General features: G+C 45.6%; 1 protein-coding gene across 1 annotated transcript in view; it reads left to right on the forward strand.

Moving 5' to 3' along the window:
• Positions 1-24,386, forward strand: part of tnksa (tankyrase, TRF1-interacting ankyrin-related ADP-ribose polymerase a) — a 158,061-nt gene that overhangs the window by 63,983 nt on the left and 69,692 nt on the right. The window contains exon 4 of the mRNA XM_024431113.2: positions 21,970-22,006. Coding sequence (XP_024286881.2) covers positions 21,970-22,006 — 37 coding nt within the window. The remainder of the gene's footprint in view (positions 1-21,969; positions 22,007-24,386) is intronic.

The following is a 24,386-nucleotide window of genomic DNA, read 5'->3' on the forward strand; positions in this document are numbered from 1 at the left end:
CGGATGGAGTAATGATTTTAAGGCTGACTGTGTACTTCTTAAAGACTCCTCACATTCGCATATTGTTTGCCACAGACGGACAAATTTCAATTCCGTAACTAGCGTTATAGTTGAGTGAATTCACCTGGGACAGTAATGGATTTTCCTAGGTTATTTGTAGCTATTCTCCGAAGCACCTTGTAGCCCTGGCTGTTTTCCCATTCTGCTGCTCTGAGGTAAATTTTGACTATCTTACCAGCATCATAAAGCACTCCATCTTAAATCATGGCCCCACGAGGCCAGAGGCTTTGGCAGGCGCTTGCTCTCTTTTTCTCTCTCTGCCTCTCTCGCTCTCTCTGCTTCTCTTGCTCTCTCTGCCTCTCTTGCTCTCTCTGCCTCTCTCGCTCTCTCTGCCTCTCTCGCTCTCTCTGCCTCTCTCGCTCTTTCTGCCTCTCTTGCTCTCTCTGCCTCTCTCGCTCTCTCTGCCTCTCTCGCTCTCTCTGCCTCTCTCGCTCTTTCTGCCTCTCTCGCTCTTTCTGCCTCTCTCGCTCTTTCTGCCTCTCTCGCTCTTTCTGCCTCTCTCGCTCTCTCTCTCTCGCCTCTCTCGCTCTCTCTCCTCTCTCGCTCTCTCTGCCTCTCTCGCTCTCTCTGCCTCCGCTCTCTCTGCCTCTCGCTCTCTCTGCCTCTCGCTCTCTCTGCCTCTCTCTCCTCTCTCGCTCTCTCTGCTCCGCTCTCTCTGCCTCACTCTCTCTGCCTCTCTCGCTCTCTCTGCCTCTCTCTCTCTCTCTCTACTCCGCTCTCTCTGCCTCTCTCGCTCTCTCTGCCTCTCACTCTCTCTGCCTCTCTCGCTCTCTCTGCCTCTCTCTCGCTCTCTCTACTCCGCTCTCTCTGCCTCTCTCACTCTCTCTACTCCGCTCTCTCTGCCTCTCTCGCTCTCTCTACTCCGCTCTCTCTGCCTCACTCTCTCTGCCTCTCTCGCTCTCTCTACCTCTCTTGCTCTCTCTGCCTCTCTCGCTCTCTCTGCCTCTCGTTCTTTCTCTCTGTGTCTCTGTCTCTCTGCCACAAACTTCTTCTCCCTAAGGGGTAATGTCAAGTAGCACACAGAGTAATTGCAAAGGGAAAAGGAATCTGAGGTTTCAGTGTGTTTTAAGGGTCTCTTGTCAAGGTAAAAAATCAGTGGCTTGTATGTACCCTAGCCCATATTCATTTCTACAACTCTGAATGTGTGTGTGTTTAACCCTGGAGTTGAAACCAATTTTTCCCCCAATAATTTCAGACCACCATTTTTTTCATTCAGTTCCAGTGTTCCGACCAACAAAATTAATTTCTGAACCTGTTTGAACCCAAGAAATGGTACTGGTTTATATAGTCGCTTTCTGTTCCTTTTTAACCTGTGAAATCAAGTTTATTTTTTTGACATTTAGCTCATTAAATGACTTCACCAACCAGTGTGGATAGAGCAGGCAAGCTAGTTGTTTACATGCGTGATGGACAGACAAGTGAAGCCTTTGGCGCAAGACGCGACTGACATTTTCTGTGTGGTGGGAGAGCGAGAGAGAGAGAGGGTTGAGGAGGAGGCTTGAAGCACTCGGCTTATTGTTATAACATGCATTATCTGAATTAGGTCCACAGAACAATACCTAGGAGGAGCAGCTTCTATGGAGGAACTTTTTCATGTATTTTGAGCTTGCTAGCTAACAAGCTATAGCTAGCTAACAAGCTTGTGTGTGCAGAGCAGCACCAGAATAAATAACATCATGCTTTTTTTGTAGTTAATACATCCAACTTGAAATGTGATAACTAGTCCTATAGTATCCTTGACTATAATTGAAAAAGGTCATCCATTCTTCTAATAAAAAATCTCTCTTCTGAGTAACGATTGTAACATCAGTACAGTAGCCTATCCTTCGGAGGGGCGCGGGGCAGGTAGCCTAAACATGCACACTGGTAAATATTTTCAGCTTGCAGGCAGACACTGGGATATGTTTCTGAGTGCCAGAGTGAGGGCTTTGCAGAGGTGCGTTGTTGTGTTTTTTTTGGGGGGGAACTAGAAAAAATGCCTGGAATGTAAAGTAACGGTATTAACAGGTTCCCATGCTTTTAAAATAACCATTCTGTTCCGAAATAGTATGGATCACTTTAGTTTGTTTCTGTTCCTTGGATGGAAAGAAAATCATATTTTCAGTTCTGTTTCCTGAAACAGTTCAAACCCCATGGTTTAGCCTAGCTTATATTTATGTTTACATCTATGAAACAGTGTGCGTGTGTTCACGCTGTACATTGGGTCTCAGGAGTCACATTGCCCCCCCTGTGGGGGAGTGCTTTCAGCAGCCTCCAACCCAGCCATTTGACTCTGGTAATGATATATCCCTGACCAGCACACACAGCAGAGGATTGACAAAGGACTGGGGAGAATGAAAAGCCCATTCAATGGGTTTCAGTTATGATGAAACCACTCTACATTTGTCAGTACAGGTTAACATGCCACCACAGTCAGAGGCTGGCACGAAGACAGCATTGCATTTTTTATTTTTGTAAAAATGTATTTCATCTTTATTTAACCAGGTAAGCTAGTTGAGAACAAGTTCTCATTTGCAACTGCGACCTGGCCAAGATAAAGCATAGCAGTGTGAACAGACAACAAAACAGAGTTACACATGGAATAAACAAAACATGCAGTCAATAACGAAGTCTATATACAGTGAGTGTAAATTAGGTCAAATAAGGGAGTTAAGGCAATAAATAGGCCATGGTGGCGAAGTAATTACAATATGGCAATTAAACACTGGAATGGTAGATGTGCAGAAGATGGATGTGCAAGTAGAGATACTGTGGTGCAAAAGGAGCAAAATAAATAAATACAGTATGGGAATGAGGTAGATAGGCTGTATACAGATGGGCTATGAACAGGTGCAGTGATCTGTGAGCTGCTCTGACAGCTGGTTCTTAAAGCTAGTGAGGGAGATGGGAATCTCTAGCTTCAGTGATTTTTGCAGATCGTTCCAGTCAGTGGCAGCAGAGAACTGGAAGGAAAGGCGACCAAAGGAGGAATTGGCTTTGGTGGTGACCAGTGAGATATACCTGCTGGAGCGACTGCTACGAGTGGGTGCTGCTATGGTGACCAGCGAGCTGAGATAGGGCGGGGCTTTACCTAGCAGAGACTTGTAGATAACCTGTGGGTTTGGGGATGAGTATGAAGTGAAGGCCAGCCAACGAGAGCGTATAGGTCGCAGTGGTGAGTAGTGTATGGGGCTTTGGTGGCAAAACGGATGGCACTGTGATAGACTACATCCAGTTTGCGTAGTAGAGTGTTGGAGGCTATTTTATAGATGACATCGGTGAAGTCAAGGATCGGTAGGATGGTCAGTTTTATGAGGGTATGTTTGGCAGCATGAGTGAAGGAAGCTTTGTTGCGAAATAGGAAGCCGATTCTAGATTTAATTTTTGATTGGAGATGCTTAATGTGAGTCTGGAGGGAGAGTTTACAGTCTTGCCAGACACCTAGGTATTTGTAGTTATGCACGTATTCTAAGTCAGTGCCGTCCAAAGTAGTGATGCTGGATGGGCGGGCAGGTACGGCCACTGATCGGTTGAATAGCATGCATTTACTTTTATTTGCGTTTAAGAGCAGTTGGAGGCCACAGAAGGAGAGTTGTATGGCATTGAAGCTCGTCTGGAGGTTAGTTAACACAGTGTCCAAAGAAGGGCCAGAAGTATACAGAATGGTGTCGTCTGCGTAGAGGTAGATCAGAGAATCACCAGCAGCAAGAGCGACATCATTGATGTATACAGAGAAGAGAGTCAGCCCGAGAATTGAACCCTGTGGCACCCCCATAGAGACTGCCAGAGGTCCGGACAACAGGCCCTCCGATTTGACACACTGAGCTCTATCAGAGAAGTAGTTGGTGAACCAGGCGAGGCAACCATTTGAGAAACCAAGGCTGTTGAGTCTGCCAATAAGAATGTGGTGATTGACAGAGTCGAAAGCCTTGGCCAGGTCGATGAATACAGCTGCACAGTAATGTCTCTTATCGATGACGGTTATGATATCGTTAAGGACCTTGAACGTGGCTGCGGTGCACCCATGACCAGCTCGGAAACCAGATTGCATAGCGGAGAAGATACGATGTGATTCAAAATGGTCAGTAATCTGTTTGTTAACTTGGCTTTCGAAGACCTTAGAGATGTAGGATAGATATAGGTATGTAGCAGTTTGGGTCTAGAGTGTCTCCCCCTTTGAAGAGGGGGATGACCGCGGCAGCTTTCCAATCTTTGGAAATCTCAGGCGATACGAAAGAGAGGTTGAACAGGCTAGTAAGGGGTTAGAAGCCTCCTAGGGGTTGCAAGAATTTCAGCAGATAATTTTAGAAAGACGGTCCAGATTGTCTAGCCCGGCTGATTTGTAGGGGTCCTGGTTTTGCAGCTATTTCAGAACATCAGCTGTCTGGATATGGGTGAAGGAGAAATGGTGGGGGGTTGCTGTGGAGGGTGCCGGGCAGTTGACCAGGGTAGGGGTAGCCAGGTGGAAAGCTTGGCCAGCCGTATAGAAATGCGTGTTGAAATTCTCAATTATAGTGGATTTGTCGGTTGTAACAGTGTTTCCTAGCCTCAGAGCAGTGGGCAGCTGGGAGGAGGTGCTCTTATTCTCCATGGACTTTACAGTGTCCCAGAACTTTTTTGAGATTGTACTGCAGGATGCAAATTTCTGTTTGAAAAAGATAGCCTTAGCTTTCCTAATTGCCTGTGTATATTGGTTCCTAACTTCCCTGAAAAGTTGCATATCACGGGGGCTATTCGATGCTAATGCAGAACGCCACAGGATGTTGTTGTCCTGGTCAAGGGCAGACAGGTCTGGAGTGAACCGAGGGCTATATTTATTCCTGGTTCTACATTTTTTGAATGGGGCATGCCTATTTAAGATGGTGAGGAAGGCTCTTTTAAAGAATAACCAGGCATCCTCTTCTGTCGGGTTGAGGTCAATGTCATTCCAGGATACCCCGGCCAGGTCGCAGACGTGTTTTAGGGAGCGTTTGACAGTGATGAGGGGTGGTCGTTTGCTCGCAGACCCATTACGGATGCAGGCAATGAGGCAGTGATCGCTGAGATCTTGGTTGAAAACAGCAGAGGTGTATTTGGATGGTGAGTTAGTTAGGATGATATCTGTGAGGGTTCCCGTGTTTACGGATATGGGGTTATATCTGGTAGGTTAATTGATAAGTTGTGTGAGATTGAGGGCATCAAGCTTAGATTGTAGGGTGGCTGGGGTGTTAAGCATGTCCCAGTTTAGGTCACCTAGCAGCACGAGCTCAGAAGATAGATGGGGGCAATCAAATCACATATGGTGTCGAGGGCACTGCTGGGGGCAGAGGGTGGTCTATAGCAAGCGGCACCGGTGAGAGACTTGTTTCTGGAAAGGCACATTTTTAGAAGTAGAAGCTAAAATTGTTTGGGTACAGACCCGGATAGTAAGACAGAACTCTGCAGGCTATCTTTGCAGTAAATTGCAACACCGCCCCCTCTGGCAATTCTATCTTGTCGGAAAATGTTATAGTTAGGAATGGAAATTTCATGGTTTTTGGTGGTCTTCCTAAGCCAGGATTCAGACACGGCTAGGACATCCGGATTGGTGGAGTGTGCTAGGGCAGTAATAAAACAAACTTAGGAGGAGGCTTCTAATGTTAACGTGCATGAAACCAAGACTTTTACGGTTGCAGAAGTCAACAAATGAGAGAGCCTGGGGGATGGGAGTGGAGGTAGACACTGCAGGGCCTGGATTAACCTCTACATCACCAGAGGAACAGAGGTGGAGTAGGATAAGGGTACGGCTAAAGGCTAACAGAACTGGACGCCTAGTACGTTCAGAACAGAGAGTAAAAGGAGCAGATTTCTGGGCACGGTAGAATATATTCAAGGCATAATGTACAGACAAAGGTATAGTAGGATGTGAATACAGTGGGGGTAAACCTGTGCATATAGTGATAATGAATGAGATATTGTCTCTAGAAATAGCATTTAAACCAGGTGATGTCACTGCGTGTGTGGGAGGTGGAACTAAATTGTTAGCCGAGGCGTGTTGAGCAGTGCTAGAGGCTCTACAGTGAAATAAAGCAATAGTTACAAACCAGAACAGCAATCGACACGGCATGGTGACGTTAGGGAAAGGCCGGGTGATCATACAAGTCCAGTGCGTGGCTTCAGGCAGCAAGCGGCACAGGGCTAGCAGGCTAACAGAAAGGCCTTAGAGGGATGACGTGACGGAGGAAAGTCTGTTGTGGCCCCCTCGTGCAGTTACATCAATGAGCTGTATTCCGCCATAAGCAAACAAGAAAACGCTCACCCAGAGGCGACGCTCCTAGTAGCCGGGGACTTTAATGCAGGGAAACTTAAATCGGTCTTACCAAATTTCTATCAGCATGTTAAATGTACAACCAGAGGGAAAATAACTCTGGACCACCTTTACTCCACACACAGAGACGCATACAAAGCTCTCCCTCGCACTCCATCTGGCAAATCTGAACATAATTCTATCCTCCTGATTCCTGCTTACAAGCAAAAATGAAAGCAAGAAGCACCAGTGACTAGATCAATCAAAAAGTGGTCAAATGAAGCAGATACTACGCCACTGAATGGCTGCTGCGATGGCACACTGTGGTATTTCACCTAATAGATATGGGAGTTTATCAAAATTGGCTTTGTTTTCAAATCTTTGCGGTTCTGTGTAATCTGAGGGAAATATTGTATGTCACTCTTATAAGGACATACATTTGGCAGGAGGTTAGGAAGTGCAGCTCGGTTTCCACCATTTTGTGGGCAGTGGGGCCCATAATCTGTCTTCCTTTAAGAGCCAGGTCTGCCTATGACGGCCTCTGAATAGCGAGTCCATGCTCTCTGGGTCTGTACACAGTCGAAGGTATTCTGCTGTGTATTCTTTGATTAGGGCCAAATAACATTCCAGTTTGCTCAGTCTTTTTGTTCATTTCTTTCCAATGTGTCAAGTAATTATCTTTTTTTAACCTCTAGCGACGAGCAATCCCGTATCCGGGAGCGTAATCATAGCCTCAAGCGCATTACCATAACGCAACATTTACTATTCATGAAAATCGCAAATGAAATGAAATAAATATATTGAAACACAAGCTTAGCCTTTTGTTAACAACACTGTCATCTCAGATTTTCAAAATATGCTTTTCAACCAAAGCTACACAAGCATTTGTGTAAGAGTATTGATAGCCTATCATAGCATTAAGCCTAGCATTCAGCAGGCAACATTTTCACAAAAACAAGAAAAGCATTCAAATAAAATCATTTACCTTTGAAGAACTTCAGATGATTTCAATGACGAGACTCTCAGTTAGATAGCAAATGTTCATTTTTTCCAAAAAGATTATTTGTGTTGGCGAAATAGCTCCGTTTTGTTCATCACGTTTGGCTAAGAAAAAGACAGAAAAATGCAGTCACTACAACGCCAAACTTTTTTCCAAATTAGCTCCATAATATCGACAGAAACATGGCAAACGTTGTTTAGAATCAATCATCAAGGTATCATCACATATCTATTCGATAATATATCAGTTGTGACAGTTGGTTTCTCATCAGAAGCAAACGGAAAAATACTGCAGTTGGAGATTACGTAATAATTGCAACGGAGGACACCAAGCGACCACCTGGTAGATGTAGTCTCTTATGGTCAATCTTCCAATGATATGCCTACAAATACGTCACAATGCTGTCGACACCTTGGGGAAGCGACAGAAAGCCTAAGCTCATTTGTGGCCCATTCACAGCCATATAAGGAGTCATTGGCATGAGGCGGTTTCAAAAAATGCGGCACTTCCTGATTGGATATTTATCTGGGTTTCGCCTGTAACATCAGTTCTGTGGCACTCACAGACAATATCTTTGCCGTTTTGGAAACGTCAGAGTGTTTTCTTTCCAAAGCTGTCAATTATATGCATAGTTTAGCATCTTTTCGTGACAAAATATCTTGTTTAATACGGGAAAGTTTTTTTAATCCCAAAATTAAAAGAGCGCCCCCTGTATCGAAGAAGTTAACAAAAGGCTAAGCTTGTGTTTGAATATATTTATTTAATTTCATATGCGATTTTCATGAATAGGAAAAGTTTCTAGGGGTATTTATGTCCGTTGCGTTATGCTAATGCGTTTGAGGCTATGATTACGCTCCCGGATACGGGTTTGCTCGTCGCAACTGGTTAAGAGACTCAAAATTGAGCTCAGATGCATAGTGTTTCCATTGATTAGCTTTGAGATGTTTCGACAACTTGATTGGAGTCCACCTGTGGTAAATTCAAATGATTGGACATGATTTGGAAAGAGGGAGAAACCAAAGTGCAGGTGTGCTTGTGTAAAATGAACCTTCTCCTTATCAGGGATAGGCTCATTGATTACTGTGGCAACTGCCTTTTGATTGTTCCCCTGTGAAGAAAGGGCCTGGCTCTGAAATATCCAGCCAGCACTCTTCAGTCTTTCTTTGGCAGGACATAATATACCTCTTCTGTTGCCATGAGAACAGGCAGATTCTTCCCAGGAAACCTTCTTTCCTTGTCCCCTCCTGTCCTCCACTCATAACATTCTTCCTTCCTGTCCTCCACTCATAACTTTCCTTCCTTCCTGTCCTCCACTCATAACATTCCTTCCTTCCTGTCCTCCACTCTTAACATTTGGGACAGATGGCAGGCAGAACTGATAAGGAGTTGTCCACTGTGACACACAGGCACATGTTCACACTATGCAGGCATGCAAGCACGAGCAAGCGCATGAGAAACACACACACACACACACACACACACACACACAACACACACACACACACACACACACACACACACACACACACACACACACACACACACAGCGGTCGGGGAGAGCAGTGAGGCTGCTGTTATTCCCCTCTGCGATGACACAGGGAGTGATTTGTCTTACCGGATATCTGTTGGCCTTAGTGGCTATTATCTTCCAGCTATAATTGCCTAGTTTTCCTCATGGCTGCTCTGCTGTCTGGAAGAAGATGGTGCAGTAGGCCAGGCAGAGTACAGCACGGAGCAGGAGACTGGGAGAACAGCAGGAGTCGGATAGGCCTAATGAGATGGGTTAAAGGGATACTTTGGGATTTTGGCAATGAACTCTTTTATCTTCTTCTCCAGAGTCAGATGAACTTTTGGATACCATTTTTATGTCTGTGTCCAGTATGAAGGAAGTTGAGAGGTAGTTCGGCGAGCCAATGCTAATTAGCGTTAGCGCAATGACTGGAAGTCTATGGGTATCTACTAGCATTGGGAAGTTGATGAAGGGCCTCATTGCCAAAATCCCGAAGTATCCCTTTAAAGGCTGCTCCGCTCCGGACCCTGGGGAAAAATTGTGGAGAGGGGGATTTCTCCAATTGTTTTGTTTGGGATTTTATTTTTGTGACGACATGTTTCATTGGGAAATGAACGTTTCAATTCCACCCACCATTTAAGTCTTTTGAAAATGCTGCCTGGAGAGAGAGAAAGACAGCCCAAATAATCCATAAGGTTATTCTGTGGATTTTTGACTTGAACCCTTTCTGGTTATAGACACCATATTGTAACCTATTTTATGATTTCTCTGTCTTGTTACTTTTATGTGATTTATCCCTTTCAGAATGAATAACCCGTTTTTGAATAAGTCAGATTACACTAAGATTGAACAGTGTAGTCTACATTATCACTGTGACATTCCCCCCCTCCTCTCAAACTCCCTTTATTCGTCATCTAGAGATTGTCTCCTACTATGTTGTTATGGATGTAGCACGCTATCATGCTTTTTAAACCATCTAAAGCTGTGCTGACCATTCGGGCTGGGAATTGCCAGGGACCTCACAATACGATATTATCACAGTACTTATGTGCCAATACAATATGTATTGCGATTCTCACCATTCAATGTATCTTTATTCGATATTGCCATTTGGTGTTCGAAACATTTTGCTCACTATATAATCTGCTGCAGAGAGACAAGAGGGAGACAATGAATATTTGTTTTGGTCAGTTAGGGAAATAAAAGTGCTAAATGTTGGCTCACTATTTATAAAGAAGATGGAGAACGAGCTATCGGAGGAAAAATACTGGAGTTTTGGCGTAGGTACAGACGACTAGTGCTAGCTAACACTACCTAGCAAAAGATAATATATTTTTTAACAAATCGATACTTGTGAGTCAAAGTATCAATATACTATCATCCCAAATAATATTGCAATATCTAACTATAGATTAAAAAAAATATATATATAAAAAAAGGTTTTTATTATAATATATTTTTTACCCATCTTATCAGATTGACATCAAGATGGCTTCCATGTACTGCTCCTAGTCCTGCTGTAGTCAGAAAGAATGCTAAAGGCTTGATTTACAGTAACAAACAAAGACATTTGTCTTGTTTGTTCACAGCTGTTAGTTGTCTAACCGCTCCCCCTTTGGTGAACAGGTCAGAACTGTAGGCCTGTCTGTTCTTCCCCACTCACACCACACAGTGAGGCTTCAACATGTATGCTGAGCTTGTGACTGAATTGATCTTCCATTTTAAAGAAGACACACAGAATAAATGTTGTGAACTCTATACCCTCCTCAGTATGTCTATTGAAAACAGAGGGGATTGCAATTCACAAGCTTATTCTTCCTTCTTCAGACAGACATAGTAAAACGTATTCAGGGAAATGCAGTGGTTCGATCCCACAATGTAAATACTTATAGAAATGTTTAGGCTCGATGAAATCTGATTTGGTTTTCAATCATAATGACACGGTTGACAAAGATAGAATAGCCCTTCGTTGAAACGAGACATTTAGCCGACATCTCACAAACTCTCTGAAGACGAGAGCTGCTAAAGGTTTAGACGACCCTGCTACATGGCTTTAGAGGCAGAAGGACCGTGTAATGTTTTCTCATTTAGCATCGCCTGAGTAGCCAGAGGAAGTCATTGAATCAACTCTTACAGCAACACTCCTCTCTTTCTTTTCTTCTCTCCTACTCTACATAACACTTCCCCTGATTAATCTTAGTCCAACACACTGGTGGAAATGAGAACAAATTGAACCAATGAGAGGGGAAGGCTGCAGCTGTGTGTTTGTGCCAGCTCAGGTTGGAAGGTAGATGCCGAGATGACCTGGGGCCTCATTTATAACTGTTGTGTACATTTCACACTATATATCTGCACATGTTTCCGTTATGAATCAGACTTCTCCAGAAACCTTTGATGGTGCCGATAACGCCATTATTTGCTGTATACTTTGGTATTGGAATTAGGCCAAGACGGTACCTAAAGGAAATAGCAATGGCGAACTTGATCAAATGTCTTTGGAGGTGTTGGCAGAATGATTTATTTCGCACTGACATTTGCTGTATCTGACTATTTCTGAAAGACAAGAAGGTTTTACTAATTGTCGTGGACCTGTAAACAGATCATTTGAATTGAAGGTTTTGTATTTACTTTTTCCTGAACCTAAATATGCTTCATTGTCCATGAAATCTGAAACATTGTATACTTCTTGGGGGGGGGGGAGAAAAATACAGTAGGCCTATGCACTTCCAGGCAAATATCAACTGTATGTTCACCTGCTATATTCTACTGTAAACCGAGGTTCCTTTCAGATGCGAAAACTAGAAATTATAATAGCCTTTCTAGTATGCACAATTTAAAGAAGAGATGTGCGCGGTTGTTGTATGGCTACTATTCTGTAATGGTTGTGATTATATGTATTATCTTTATAAATGTACATATTGCCTACTCAAGAAATTTGAGATGACAGTATTCCGACGTAGCCTACAAACGTCAATGGAACAGGTGATCCGTCTGATCCTACCGTTAAACTGCTCTTCGGATCAGATCGCAAAACCCAATGAAATGAGAGATGGGACGAATGTTAGCCTATCCTAACTTGTTGTAGGCCTATAGATTATTTCACAAGTATGAAACCTTCACAGTCAGAAAAGGCGTAGAATTGATTCTGCAACGATCATGGAAATGAATAAATAGGAAATAGGTGGATATTTCAAATGACTTGAAAATGCATTGGTTTTGGCTCTTCTCACTAACGGAAAATGATTGCATCTTATTATATTTAGCTATCTATTTTTTTGTTGTGAGTGAGGGTCATCATATATTTGTAACTTGCACAAGGCTACTAGTCTACTTTTGCCTCCCTGCAATGCAATCCTTCAACCACTAGAAGCTGTGCATACACATGGTCTACAGTTTGAGGGAGGATAAGCACTTTCTCAAATCAAGTTCAGTGTTTATAAATGCCAACTTCTACATGAAGGCCCCTAGTGAAGGACATTGGAACGGTTCCCCTTTTGTGTTTAGAGGTCCATCTGAAAGCTGAGATATTGTAAAGACCGGCCCCTACTGATACACACCAGTCATTATGTCACAATACCACACACACACACACACACACACACACACACACACACACACACAACAGAGACTCATGGTTCTGTCAGCGGCAGCAGCATAATCAGTGGAGCTGTCTGTTTCAGTAAGGTCACTTAGTTATTACCATGTAGTGCTGTCATTGGACACATGCCCTCCCAGGCTGTGGAGAGAGAAGAACTGAGTCACCTTGCTGTGCTGCACTCAGAGGGACATCCATGGCACAGAGCCACTGCCACCCTGCTCTGTGGTGGGAGATTTGCATGCAGGCCGACAGAGGTGGATGAGAGCATTGTTCTGAGCTTTTACCCTGTCCTTCTCTCTGTCTCCCTGTAGTCCGCAGTATTGTAGGGAATATGCACGCACACACGTACACACACACACACACAGTCAATTGCACAAACTCCATAGTCTATGGTCACTTTTTGTTGTAAAGTTTCCCATCCCATTCGTTAGACAGCTTTGGGATAGTTTGCCAGAAATTCTTGACGCACCAACATCTCCTACTGGTTTTGTTGCGTGTAGTGATTGTGATGGCATCATGCAGAGCGTGCCAGAGCCAGTGTCTAAAGCCAGACTGTAGTTAATGGTCTCTGAAGCCTTGCCATCTGCTGTGTTTGGTCATTTCCCCTCTGTCCTGTCAATAATGTAATATCTGTTAGAACGATCTCCTCTGAGTCTGAGTGCAGTCAGACAGCAGAGGCAAAGGCAGGAAACCACTGCTCTGCCCTGGCAAAGATGGATGGGAGCACCGCATGCCTCCGGTGAGATTTACTTCCGTGATTGGTATTGACTGATGCAACCCGTTCCACACACACACACACACACACACACACACACACACACACACACACACACACACACACACACACACTCCCCCACAGAGGACTTTGAGATAGAAACACAATGTAATTTATGGCATCCATTAACTGCCCTCTGGGGTCTGGCCATTCCAGTCAGTCTATCTCTCGGTCCCAGTCAGCTGCCAATCAAATGTCAGGGAGGGTTATTGAGGGTAGGGGCATCATCACTTACAACACAGGGTGAAGAAGGGTGGTGTGTGTGTGTGTCACCTTGCTTTATCTCAGGGGAGGAGGGGAGTTGTTTGGTCTTGCTGCCCATGTGTCTCTGAGTTAATGCATCATTATGTCCACAGACCTAAAAGCCTGCCTCCACCTGTCCCTCTCTCTGAATGGGAGTCTATCCCAGCCATAGACTCATTTTGCCCCAGGAGACCCCCTCCCATGGATGCATTCTGTGTGTTCAGCTCTTAACACCAGGCAGGCTCCCTCCCTGTCTCCACACCCCCTGCTGTTGGAATGGAAACAAAGGACTCCTCCTATTAAGACACTGTTTGTCTGTCTGTGCACTGCCTTTTTGTGCTCGCTCTCTCACTTTCTCGCTCGTGTTCTTTCAATTCAATTCAAAGGGCTTTATTGGCATGGGAAACATGTTTACATTGCCAAAGCAGGTGGAATAGATCATACACAATCAAAAATTAACAGTAAACATTACTCTCACAAACGTTTACAAGGAATATACATTTAAAATGGAATTACGGCTATGTACAGTTATAACGATGTGCAAATAGTTACAGTACAAAAGGGAAAATAAATAAACATTAATATGGGTTGTATTTACAATGGTGTTTGTTCTTCACTGGTTGACCTTTTCTTTTGGTAACAGGTCACAAGTCTTGCTGCTGTGATGGCACACTGTGGTATTTCACCCAATAGATGTGGAAGTTTATCAAAATTGGATTTGTGGGTCTGTGTAATGTGAGTGAAATATGCGTCTCTGATATGGTCATACATTTGGCAGGAGGTTAGGAAGTGCAGCTCAGTTTCCACCTCATTTTGTGGGTAGTGTGCACATAGCCTGTCTTTTCTTGAGAGCCACGTCTGCCTATGGCGGCCTTTCTCAATAGCAAGGCTATGAGTCTGTACATAGCAAAGCTTTCCTTAGGTTTGGGTCAGTCACAGTGGTCAGGTACTCTCTGTTTTTGACCAAATAGCATTCCAGTTTCCTCTGTTTTTTTGTGTAATTCTTTGTAATGTGTCAGTTAATTATCTTTTTGTTTTGTCATGATTTGGTTGGGTCTAATTGTGTTGCTGTCCTGGGGCTCTGTGGGGTCTGTGTTTGTGAACAGAGCCCCAGGACCAGCTTGCTTAGGGGACTCTCTTCTCCAGGTTCATCTCTGTAGGTGATGGTTTTGTTATGGATGGTTTGGGGACCCGCTTCCTTTTATATGGTTGTAGAATTTACCGTCTCTTCTAGAATTTGATCATTAGCAGGTATCGGCCTAATTCTGCTCTGCATGCATTGTTTGGTATTTTATGTTGTGCACAGAGGATTTTTTTTTGCAGAATTCTGCATGCATAGTATAAATTTCATGTTTTCTCCCATTTTGTGAATTCTTGGTTGGTGAGCGGACCCCAGACCTCTCAACTAGGGTTGGAAGGGGTCGGAAACCTTCCGGTACATTTTCCATGGGAAGTTAAGTCCTGGAATTTTAGGGAATTTTGCTTAAATTCATCAAAGAGCTTATAACAGTGAACCTTTTTTTGTGGATACACAAGGTTTTGTCTAATATTTTAGTTAAACTTTCACCAATTCAATGGAATTGCAACCCTCTGCATGCACAGTGCATTCTTCCATCACATGTGCAGTGCACTCTTCCATCACATCTACAGCTGATTCTCAAGATCTTGCGCACTAATGAGATGCTATTGAGCCGACACTACTACACTGTCTGAGCCAAGGCCTACATGCTTTCTAGTACGTTTTGATTGCAATAATGGGTGGGGTGAATATATTTTATATGATATACATGTTTTTTTGTTAACTAGTATATAGTAGCCTATAACAAAGTGTGTTTAAATCATTTCTAACTTATTAACAATTTCTGCAAGTTAGTTTTAGCTACCATGTGGGTTTTTAGCTTGCTTGAGCCTGCTAACTGAGTGTTAATTCACCTGTTTCCATAAATGTTTCATTTTAAAACATGTATCTTACAAAGGAGTTGTTTAATCTAACTGCTTAACTATTTATCTGAACATGGAATTGTATTTGTTGTTTTTTTACTCATTCTTTTCTCATCTTTACAGGAAAATGCCACGGGCACTATCTGATGTGTGGAGACAATTCACTGCAGCTAATGTAGAAGAAAAAGATGTGTAAATTTGCAAAACCTGTGCCAAATCATATGTGAAGAATGCAACAAAGATGCAGAATTATCTGGCCAAGTGCATAAAGTTCCCTCAGCATTCACAACAAGCAACCTCTGATTAGTCCCTCTACTTCTATTTGAGGTGAAAATGATTAATCAGACACTTAATTGATTGCAACAGCTCATGGTCCTCCTAAAATCAGAAGTTTTTTTGACTCAATGAAGGAACGTAGTCATAAATGCTGATGAATGTCTTGCTCGAGCTGTGTATGCAACTGGTTTACCTCTGATGCACACAGGCAATGTGTATTGGAAGAGATTTCTGAATGTTCTTCGCCCAGCATACACCCAGCAGAGTTCAAATGAAGGTCAAACAAATCATAGAGAAAGCAGACTGTATTGCAATCATGTGGTGCAGAGATCAACAAGGCCTATGGTGTCATCACTACTGTGTCTCACCACCTTGGCCTGGATGAGGGCAAGGTTCTTGGCAGTCTGGCGAAGTACTCTTCCAAGCAAGGGCTTTGGGATGGAGATGCAATATGGCAGTCGTGCCAACATATCTCATCAGCCACCTGCTGGAAGGGACTTTGTGGATCTGAGGCTCTTTCCCCTGTTGCCTCCATCATCCTCCAAATCCCACCAACATCAGCCGTGTCAGAGTGCAACTCGTCCTTGTTTGGGAACACACACACCAACAGGCAGACCAATACAAGGGTTAAAAAATTGGTGGCCATCTGGGCAAATTTGAGGCCTTGAGAGCCGGACAACGAGCCATCCTCAACTAAGGTTGGAAAGTGACGGTGAAAATGAGGCCTCAGAGTCGGATGTTCAAGAGGTGGACATTGATCCAGGGAGAAGACATGGAAGCCTGAGAGGAAGACAACCCAAGCTTTAGTTTGTAGTCTATAATTTTACAGATGTATGTTGAAAATGTTTTGGGAGATGTGATGGATCGTTGGGGATCATTCAATATGCCCTTTTGTTGTTTAGTGAAATCATCCCATGTGAAGGGGATGATTGGGGGCGGCAGGGTAGCCTAGTGGTTAGAGCGTTGGACTAGTAACCGAAAGGTTGCAAGTTCGAATCCCCGAGCTGACAAGGTACAAATCTGTCGTTCTGCCCCTGAACAGGCAGTTAACCCACTGTTCCTAGGCCGTCATTGAAAATAAGAATTTGTTCTTAACTGAATTGCCTAGTAAAATAAAGGTTAAAAAAAAAGAGTTTTTAATTATAGTTAAATTCGTAACTAAATTGTTTAGTTTTTTTTCTATTGGAAGGATTTCATCATTTGCAATTATGTCTACTTATGATAAGGTCAAATGTTTGTTTCTGTCTCCATATGATATGGTACATTTATCCAATGCAAAAAAACATCTAAATTTAAATGGTATGGATATTTGCATATATTTCCGGTAATTCCCATATTTTCCCGTTAATTCCCACGGAAAGTTTCCTCTTCTGAATATTCCCCAAAATGTGCAACTCAACTCACAACCATAAAGGGTAATGGGTTCTCTAACTGATTCAAGTATTTTTTACCAGATCCTAATTGGGATGTCTAATTTGATGTTCCTTTTGATGGCATAGAAGGCCCTTCTTGCGTTGTCTTTCAGGTCGTTCACAGCTCTGTACACGTTACCTGTGGCGCTGATGGTTAGGCAGAGATATGTGTTGTTTTTTTGTGTGCTCTAGGGCAACGGTGTCTAAATGGAATTTGTGTTTGTGGTCCTGGCAACTGGACCTTTTTTGGACCACCATTATTTTTGTCCCACTTGAGATTTACTGTCAGGGCCCAGGTCTAACAGAATCTGTGCAGAAGATCTTGGTGCGGCTGTTGACCTTCCCTGGTTGGAGACAGAAGCACCAGATCATCAGCAAACAGTAGACAATTTGCTTCAGATTCTAGTGTGTGAGGCCGGGTGCTGCAGGTGGTTCTAGTGCCCACGCCAATTTGTTGATATATACAGTGAGAGAGTTCAATCTTGGTTTCATCAGACCATGAGAACTCTCATGGTCTGAGGGTCTTTAAGGGACGTTTGGCAAACTCCAAGTGGGCTGTCATGCTTTTTACTGAGGAGTGGCTTTCATCTGGCCACTCTACCGTAAAGGCCTACTTGGTGGAGTGCTGCAGAGATGGTTGTCCTTCTGGAAGGTTCTCTCTTCTCCACAGAGGAGCTCTGTCAGAGTGACCATTGGGTTCTTGTTCACCTCCCTGACTAAGGCTCTTCTCCCCCGATTGCTCAGTTTGGCCGGGTGGCAACAGTTTGCTGTAGATGCATATCCCACGAAAGTTATTGGGGTCAAATTTGTCTCCACTTTTGTAGATTGGAGTGATCAGTCCTTGGTTCCAAAGATTCCAAAGCCAAGGATGACGTTAAAGAGTTTAAGTATATCACATTGGGATTTGTGGTCTGTATATGTTATTATTTTATTTAGGATACAATCAACACAACAGGCCTTTTTGAGTTGCAGTTTTTGTATTATGTTCTTTAGTTCATTCAATGTAATTGGAGAATCCAGTGGGTTCTGTTGTCTTTTAATAGCTGATTCTAAGATTTGTAAGTGATCATGTATATGATGTTGCTGTTTGTTCTTCGTTATAGAGCCAAAAAGATTTATCTCCATTTTGGATAGATAACTCTTTGTTGTGTGATCCAGTTCTCCCAGAAGTGGTCAGATTCTGTGGATTCTTAAATTACACTGAGCTGATTTCTGACGTGCTGTTCCTTTTTCTTATTCCCCCCCAGTCTTGTTGTATCAAAGCCATACATGTTGTCTCAGAACACCTAATCGTCCCTTTTCCCCCACCATATTATCCTTTCTTCCGGTTCCCACACTCCTTCCTCAGTCTCCTCAGGTCTTGGCAACGTGGGGGATGAAAGGAACGGTCGGAGAGGGGGATGGACTGTGTTGTGACTGTAGCAGAGGGGTGAGGGCTGTGAGAGCAGGGGGATGGACTGTGTTGTGACTGTAGCAGAGGGGTGAGGGCTGTGAGAGCAGGGAGATGGACTGTGTTGTGACTGTAGCAGAGGGGTGAGGGCTGGAGAGCAGGGAGATGGACTGTGTTGTGACTGTAGCAGAGGGGTGAGGGCTGTGTTGTGACTGTAGCAGAGGGGTGAGGGCTGTGTTGTGACTAGCAGAGGGGTGAGGGCTGTGAGAGCAGGGGGATGGACTGTGTTGTGACTGTAGCAGAGGGGTGAGGGCTGTGAGAGCAGGGGGATGGACTGTGTTGTGACTGTAGCAGAGGGGTGAGGGCTGTGAGAGCAGGGGGATGGACTGTGTTGTGACTGTAGCAGAGGGGTGAGGGCTGTGAGAGCAGGGGGATGGACTGTGTTGTGACTGTAGCAGAGGGGTGAGGGCTGTGTGGTGTCTAGCAGAGGGGTGACTGGCTATGAGAGCAGGGGGATGGACTGTGTTGTGACTGTAGCAGAGGGGGTGAGGGCTGTGTTGTGACTAGCAGGGGGATGGACTGTGTTGTGACTGTAGCAGAGGGGTGAGGGCTGTGTTGTGACTGTAGCAGAGGGGTGAGGGCTGTGAGAGCAGGGGGATGGACTGTGTTGTGACTGTAGCAGAGGGGTGAGGGCTGTGAGAGCAGGGGGATGGACTGTGTTGTGACTGTAGCAGAGGGGTGAGGGCTGTGAGAGCAGGGGATGGACTGTGTTGTGACTGTAGCAGAGGGGTGAGGGCTGTGAGAGCAGGGGGATGGACTGTGTTGTGACTGTAGCAGAGGGGTGAGGGCTGTGAGACTGCAGAGGGGTGGGATGGACTGTGTTGTGACTGTAGCAGAGGGGTGAGGGCTGTGAGAGCAGGGGGATGGACTGTGTTGTGACTGTAGCAGAGGGGTGAGGGCTGTGAGAGCAGGGGGATGGACTGTGTTGTGACTGTAGCAGAGGGGTGAGGGCTGTGAGAGCAGGGGGATGGACTGTGTTGTGACTGTAGCAGAGGGGTGAGGGCTGTGAGAGCAGGGGGATGGACTGTGTTGTGACTGTAGCAGAGGGGTGAGGGCTGTGTTGTGACTGTAGCAGAGGGGTGAGGGCTGTGTTGTGACTGTAGCAGAGGGTGAGGGCTGTGTTATGACTAGCAGAGGGGTGAGGGCTGTGTTGTGACTGTAGCAGAGGGGTGAGGGCTGTGAGAGCAGGGGGATGGACTGTGTTGTGACTGTAGCAGAGGGGTGAGGGCTGTGTTGTGACTGTAGCAGAGGGGTGGGCTGTGTTGTGACTGTAGCAGAGGGGTGAGGGCTGTGTTGTGACTGTAGCAGAGGGGTGAGGGCTGTGTTGTGACTGTAGCAGAGGGGTGAGGGCTGTGTTGTGACTGTAGCAGAGGGGTGAGGGCTGTGTTGTGACTGTAGCAGAGGGGTGAGGGCTGTGTTGTGACTGTAGCAGAGGGGTGAGGGCTGTGTTGTGACTGTAGCAGAGGGGTGAGGGCTGTGAGAGCAGGGGGATGGAGGGATGATGTGGGTGGGATCACTCCTGTTTATGATATATATTTCCCTTCTGTTATCGCAACAACCACCCCTTCTGGGCTAACAGAAAAGCAGGAGAAAGAGGGAAGAGACAGAGATGGGGTGGTTGACTGTGTTTGAGAGGCGTTTTAACATGAGGATTGAAACAGGGATATGCTTCAATTTACCAGCTGTCTGATGGTGGTGATGCTACTGTGTCCACAGGCTACACAGCAACATCAACCAAAGGGGTGTGCACTGAGCTACCCTACAGAGCAACATCAACCAAAGGGGTGTGCACTGAGCTACCCTACAGAGCAACATCAACCCCTTGTGCACTGAGCTACCAGAAAAGCAGCCTCCAGTTGCAACATCAACCAAAGGAAGAGACAGAGACGGGGTGGTTGACTGAGCTACAGAGCAACATCAACCAAAGGGGTGTGCACTGAGCTACCCTACAGAGCAACATCAACCAAAGGGGTGTGCACTGGGCTACCCTACAGAGCAACATCAACCAAATGGGGTGTGCACTGAGCTACCCTACAGAGCAACATCAACCAAAGGGGTGTGCACTGAGCTACCCTACAGAGCAACATCAACCAAAGGGGTGTGCACTGTGTGCACCCTGAGCAACATCACCCAAAGGGCTGTGCACCCTAGCAACATCAGAGCAACATCAACCAAAGGGTGCACTGAGCTGAGCAACATCACCCAAAGGGCTGTGCACTGAGCTACCCTACAGAGCAACATCAACCAAAGGGGTGTGCACTGAGCTACCCTACAGAGCGACATCAACCAAAGGGGTGTGCACTGAGCTACCCTACACAGCAACATCAACCAAAGGGGTGTGCACTGAGCTACCCTACAGAGCAACATCAACCAAAGGGGTGTGCACTGAGCTACCCTACAGAGCAACATCAACCAAAGGGGTGTGCACTGAGCTATGCTCGAGAGTGAATTGCCGGAAACAAGGAAAGCAGCCTCCGGTTGCAAGTTTTTCTGCTTGTTTATAGTTGGTTAAGTGCCAAATTGTTATTTTTCTTGTCCTGAGGTGCAATGTTTACAACAGTCACGATAACAGCTGAAAACTGCCTCGGAGGTAGAAGGGTCAGCATTTGACCATCTGGTATTCCAAGATGGGTGAGCAACCATTTGTTGTTGATGAAGATGCAAACTGCTCCCTTAGGGCTGGGCGGTATACCGTATTTTACTATAAACTGGTATTGATGTGTTGACCGGTTTGGGTTTTTACATGACCTTTTATAACAGAGAGCGAGCACAGAAAACACAGACAGAGAGAGCACAGAAAACACAGACAGAGAGAGCACAGAAAACACAGACAGAGAGAGGCAGAGACACAGAGAGAGAGAGAGGCAGAGACACAGAGAGAGAGAGAGAGAGGAGTGCAGAGACACAGAGAGAGAGAGAGGCAGAGAGAGAGGCAGAGACACAGAGAGAGAGGCAGAGATGCAGAGACACAGAGAGAGAGAGAGGCAGAGACACAGAGAGAGAGAGGCAGAGACACAGAGAGAGAGAGGCAGAGACACAGAGAGAGAGGCAGACACAGAGCGAGAGAAGAGGCAGAGACACACAGAGAGAGAGAGAGAGCAGAGACACAGAGAGAGAGAGGCAGAGACACAGAGAGAGGCAGACAGAGACGCAGACAGAGATGCACAGAGAGAGAGAGGCAGAGACACAGAGAGAGAGAGAGGCAGAGACACACAGAGAGAGAGGCAGACACAGAGCGAGAGAGGCAGAGACACACAGAGAGAGAGAGAGAGGCTCTCTGTGTTGATGTGTGGGTGCTCTGCTGTACCGTTTGTGGTGTGTGTGAGATTGAGTGAGTGTATGTGTGTTTTTCTCTGTGCCGTAGCTGCCTCTCTCTCGGCTGTGACTCTGGCTCTGTGCTGCTGCTGTGCGTTTCTCTCCCTGCCTGTCTCTGACACTATGATTTTCTGCAACCATTTAGGTGAATACAAGAAAGACGAACTCCTGGAGGCTGCTAGGTGAGTGCAAGCTTGAAATCTCCCCTCTCATCTTCCCTCAGTCTCTCGCTACCTCCTTTATTCTCTCTCCTTTCCCCCTCCGTCATTAGCAGACAGGTGTTGTGAAAGGGCTGTGCATGTGGTTTGGGAGTGCTGGTGCACGGTGCGGGTTGTTATGGTGAAGGGATGTGTGTGTGACCAGACGGGATTATTAGAGGTTTAATAATAGAGGGCTGGAGAGACCCTCTGGCCCTCTGGCAGCATTGATTCAGAGGAGGGGTCATCATCTATATCCATGGCTGTTATGACTGATGAAACAACATTGCCGATAACGTGGTGGATATATTTTCCTGATGTGCCAGTGGGTTCCTAGTTTACACAGACATCCCCGAAGAGGTTCGTACTGGGAAGGAGGGTTGATGCCCTGAGAGAGGAAGATGAGACATCCTCATCTATCTGCTGAGATATTCTCTGGTCTCCTGCTCCATATGCTCCTGTTCTGCTGCCTGCCATGCACACTGACTCCATCTGCCCTCTGGGAACTGCTGTCATGTCGACTACAAGCATGAGGGGATCTCTCTCTCTGTCTTTTCTTCCTACAAATGAAGGACACACACAGGCTTCCCCACAATGGCTGTTCCGGTTGCCCCACATAGACACAGTTTCCTCCCCAGAGTGGACTCTCCAGCATAACAAAAGGCTGTTACAGTTCAGAGGAGTGCTGTGAGCCACCCAGCATTTCCTGTGGAGCAAGGCATGTCTGTCACATTCAGCTCATTATACTGAAGTGGCTGCCTTTGTGTTGGTTCTGGTCTGGAGTTGGCCCCTCGGCACCAGGCCCTACTAGACGACATGAAATCAGTGTTTGATGACTCAATCAGAATGCGCTCTGGGGGAAGAAATGGAGGCAGAGATGAGAACTATAAAGCCTCTGACTTCATTATCTGGGAGAGCTGTTGGCCGGTTGAAACCATGATCAGAGGGGTGACCATGGAGGATAATATAATGTACTACGCGCTGTGTCCACAAGCCTATGTACTATATGGATCTCCTTTCATCCTGGGCTTTCAGCGCTACTAATGAAGACAAGGCCTGGTATTGATTATTCTACAGTAAGAAATAAGGCTCTTCTGAGATGTCAGTTATCATAGAGGGAAGGAAACACACACACTCTCTCTCACACAGGCGCCTCTCCCTAGCAGCTAGCTTTAAACATGTGGCCTCCACTCTGTGCTAAACCTGGGGATGCTATTGTGCATTTAAATGAAGGATCTCTTGAGGCCAGTTTACCGTCGGAAGGAGAAGAGAAGTGGAGAAAGAGACACGCAGAAGAAAGCAAAGCCGCTGGCTGTGAATGCATCTTCACTGAAGGGACTTTGGCAAAGCTTGGTCCAGGGAAAATGAGAGAGGAGAAAGAGGGGGGGGGCGAAGAAATAACCTTTTCTTTCTTTCTCTGACAGCCTTTAGTGACGTCATCTGGGTAAATCAGTGACTGGCCGGCTTCGCTGCCGTGATAGCACATCCTGACTGGGCCTCCCGTCACCGGTCACCAACTACAGGAGTTAGTGGACATCCCTAATAAATAAACTCCCTGAGCATGCCAACATTATGACTGGGCCTCCCGTCACCGGTCACCAACTACAGGAGTTAGTGGACATCCCTAATAAATAAACTCCCTGAGCATGCCAACATTATGACTGGGCCTCCCGTCAACTACAGGTCACCAACATTATGACTGGGCCTCCCGTCACCGTGCCTCGGCACCACTACAGGAGTTAGTGGACATCCCTAATAAATAAACTCCCTGAGCATGCCAACATTATGACTGGGCCTCCCGTCACCAACTACAGGAGTTAGTGGACATCTCTAATAAATAAACTCCCTGAGCATGCCAACATTATGACTGGGCCTCCCGTCACCGTGCCTCGGCCACCAACTACAGGAGTTAGCAGACATCCCTAATAAATAAACTCCCTGAGCATGCCAACATTATGACTGGGCCTCCCGTCACCATCTACAGGAGTTAGTGGACATCCCTCATAAATAAACTCCCTGAGCATGCCAACATTATGACTGGGCCTCCCGTCACCGTGCCTCGGCACCGGTCACCAACTACAGGAGTTAGTGGACATCCCTAATAAATAAACTCCCTGAGCATGCCAACATTATGACTTGGCCTCCCGTCACCATCTACAGGAGTTAGTGGACATCCCTAATAAATAAACTCCCTGAGCATGCCAACATTATGACTGGGCCTCCCGTCACCAACTACAGGAGTTAGTGGACATCTCTAATAAATAAACTCCCTGAGCATGCCAACATTATGACTGGGCCTCCCGTCACCAACTACAGGAGTTAGTGGACATCCCTAATAAATAAACTCCCTGAGCATGCCAACATT

This window comes from Oncorhynchus tshawytscha, linkage group LG09 (genome assembly GCF_018296145.1).
Source record: "Oncorhynchus tshawytscha isolate Ot180627B linkage group LG09, Otsh_v2.0, whole genome shotgun sequence".
Lineage (NCBI taxonomy): Eukaryota > Metazoa > Chordata > Actinopteri > Salmoniformes > Salmonidae > Oncorhynchus > Oncorhynchus tshawytscha.